This window comes from Gouania willdenowi, chromosome 4 (assembly GCF_900634775.1).
Source record: "Gouania willdenowi chromosome 4, fGouWil2.1, whole genome shotgun sequence".
In the NCBI taxonomy this organism is placed as follows: Eukaryota; Metazoa; Chordata; class Actinopteri; order Blenniiformes; family Gobiesocidae; genus Gouania; species Gouania willdenowi.
In genome coordinates, this window is record NC_041047.1 from 1983847 (window position 1) to 1986502 (window position 2656).

A 2656-nucleotide genomic window follows, 5' to 3' on the forward strand; every position below is an offset into this window, starting at 1 on the left:
AAAATGATTATTTTTCATGCTACTTCTGGGTCCGTTTTTTTTCTCTCTCAACAACCTGTGACAACAACCTGAGAGAACCCACAGAGGAGATGGAGGTAGCGACAGGTAACGAGACGCACGCATTTTTACCGGTGTTTAATTTCTATCTCCCTTCCGGTCCAAACTGAAACCTTAGCCCCACACACACACACGCACACGCACACGCACACGCACACACACACGCACACACATACACACACACACACGTTCCTTGTGCTGCGGTGCGCACACAGCTGATCAGCTACAGCTTGTCAAATGAAACTCAGAACGATGTTAACACTGGTTCAACTATTTTAACACTGTGTCCAACGTAAAGCCACAGTTTGATCCACTACAGAGTAAATAACAAGTGTAACGATGATGATGATGATGATGAAGTACTGAATGTAAGAAGTTCAAATCAGGCTTTCTACACAAACAAATGTTATTCTGTTTTAGCATAAGGGGAAAAAGACATTTTAACTGTGACTCAGACAGAAAAATGAGGCTGATCTTCACACTGTAATACATTGTACTGATATATATATATTATAAAACATAGACACTCCAAAGCATATAGTATAAATAATAATTAATCAATGAATAAATATTAGTGAATGACTGAATGTGATATGATGCACATTGTTTTTTGGAACTGTGACATATTTCTAGAAGTTTAGGATTCAACTAATCAAAAAATCATTCCTGCAGAATCGCAATACTTGTAAAATCAGAATCTCAATTTAAATCTAATCAACAACCAAGAATCGGAATCAAAATCGAATCAGGACAAAAGGGTATTGTCCAAGTCCTAATATATATACTGTATATATATATATACACACCAAAATGGACAATTTATTGGACATCACATTTGGCCCATTATGGGAGCTCCCCATGGATTGTATTTTAATTTATAGTTGCTAATAAGTGGTCTACCTGCATGTTGCATTTAAATAACAGTGTTCTCTCTTCTGTTTTAGTTCCTGTTCAACAGGCAGATAACGGCCTTGACTGTTACTTCTGTGTTTCTGGCTCCGACTTTTGCGTGTTGACTGTCCATTGTGAAGGAGCACAGGACCGCTGCTTTAATGGATTAGGTATGTTTTTTTACCCTACAGTTATATAGATTACACATGCAATAATATGGAAATTCTGTTACTATGTGACACAAACACAGCTGTACATGTTTGGTTTTTTTTCCAAGTTTCCGTACTCTACATGTTTGTGGAAGAGAGATAAAATTATTTTCTTTCATGTTTTCATTCACAGTCTCAACTGATAATAGAGTTCTACCTGTTGCTGGCTGCACATCAACAGATGTGTGTGATATTGCTCCTGCTCACGGTGTACTGCCATTTATGGAAGGAGTGGGAAATCTAACCAGTGGACCAAACTGTTGTGAAGCAAACTACTGTAACAATGTTTAGGCAGCAACAACTGGACCAACTACATCTCCCTAACACCAATAATAATGATAATAATAATAAATAACAAAGAAAAGGCAGCTCAAAGTGATTTACATTGTTAAAAAAAAGGAACAACCCCCCAAAAAGACAATCAAACATACATAAAACGGCACACAGGATCAAAATAAAGACACAATGATGACAATGGAACGTGCACATGCATGGCTACATAGGTTCTAATAAGAAGACACCATCACAGGAGCCATTTGGACCAGGAGATCCAGAGGGCTCCATGAGGAAACAAAAGATAAAACAAATGGTAGTCCTAAAACAACATAAAAATAAGCTAAAATATGATACATGATCAAATTAACAAACTAGAATGAAATAGACAATAAGAAATAAAATAAATAAAGCTTAAAATAATTTTAAAAATTATCAGTTAAAAGCTAAATTAAACAAGTGTGTGTGAAACGATGCCTCGCAGTGAGTGTGTGTCCTGACTTTGGGAATTACTAGAAGGCCAGTGCCACTTCTGTGAGATAAGAAGGCCCAAGACCATTAAGACCTAAAAACCAGTAAAATAATATTAAAATTGATCCTAGAACACATGGGGAGCCAATGCAGCAATTTTAAAATTGGTGCATTGTGTTCCCGCCTCCTGGTCTTCATCAGGACACGTGCTGCAGAGTTCTGTAATAGTTGTAAACCTGAAATAGTCTTTTTAGGAAGACCAGAAAGCAGAACATTATGAAATATTATGAAAGTGGTGTGTGTGTGTGTGAGTGCTGGTGGTGGTCAGAGTGACCAATGGTTCACTATGGCAGCCTCACTTCTGTCAGTCTGTCCGAGGGGAGCTGTGGCTACAATAGTAGCTTACCACCACTGTATGTGGAGTGAAAGAATAATGCACATCCATGTAAAGCCCTTTGAGTGTCTATGAAAAGTGCTAAATAAAATCCAATGCATTATTATTATTATTATTATTATTATTATTATTATTATTATTAATAATGTTTAACCATAATCCAAGTCTTGAGATCAAAACAATAATCTAAATCTGTGGGGCATCACGTTCTTCCTATAGAATGCAATGAAACATTACCTTTATTGTTAACTATCTTTGCTTTGACTTTTAATGATCTGTTACGCGTTAAATTGATAATTAATAAAGCAATAACATATTTTGAAATCAAGAGAGTATGTTTTAGGAAGTTTGTCAAATTTGA

General features: G+C 36.2%; 1 protein-coding gene across 1 annotated transcript in view; it reads left to right on the forward strand.

Annotated features, from left to right (window-relative positions):
* LOC114462501 (urokinase plasminogen activator surface receptor-like) overlaps positions 1-1769 on the forward strand; it is a 19940-nt gene extending 18171 nt beyond the window's left edge. Inside the window, exons 4-5 of the mRNA XM_028445391.1 lie at positions 1002-1118; positions 1291-1769. Of these exons, the coding sequence (XP_028301192.1) occupies positions 1002-1118; positions 1291-1448 (275 nt within the window). The 3' untranslated portion in view covers positions 1449-1769. The remainder of the gene's footprint in view (positions 1-1001; positions 1119-1290) is intronic.
* Positions 1770-2656: the final 887 nt, after the last annotated feature.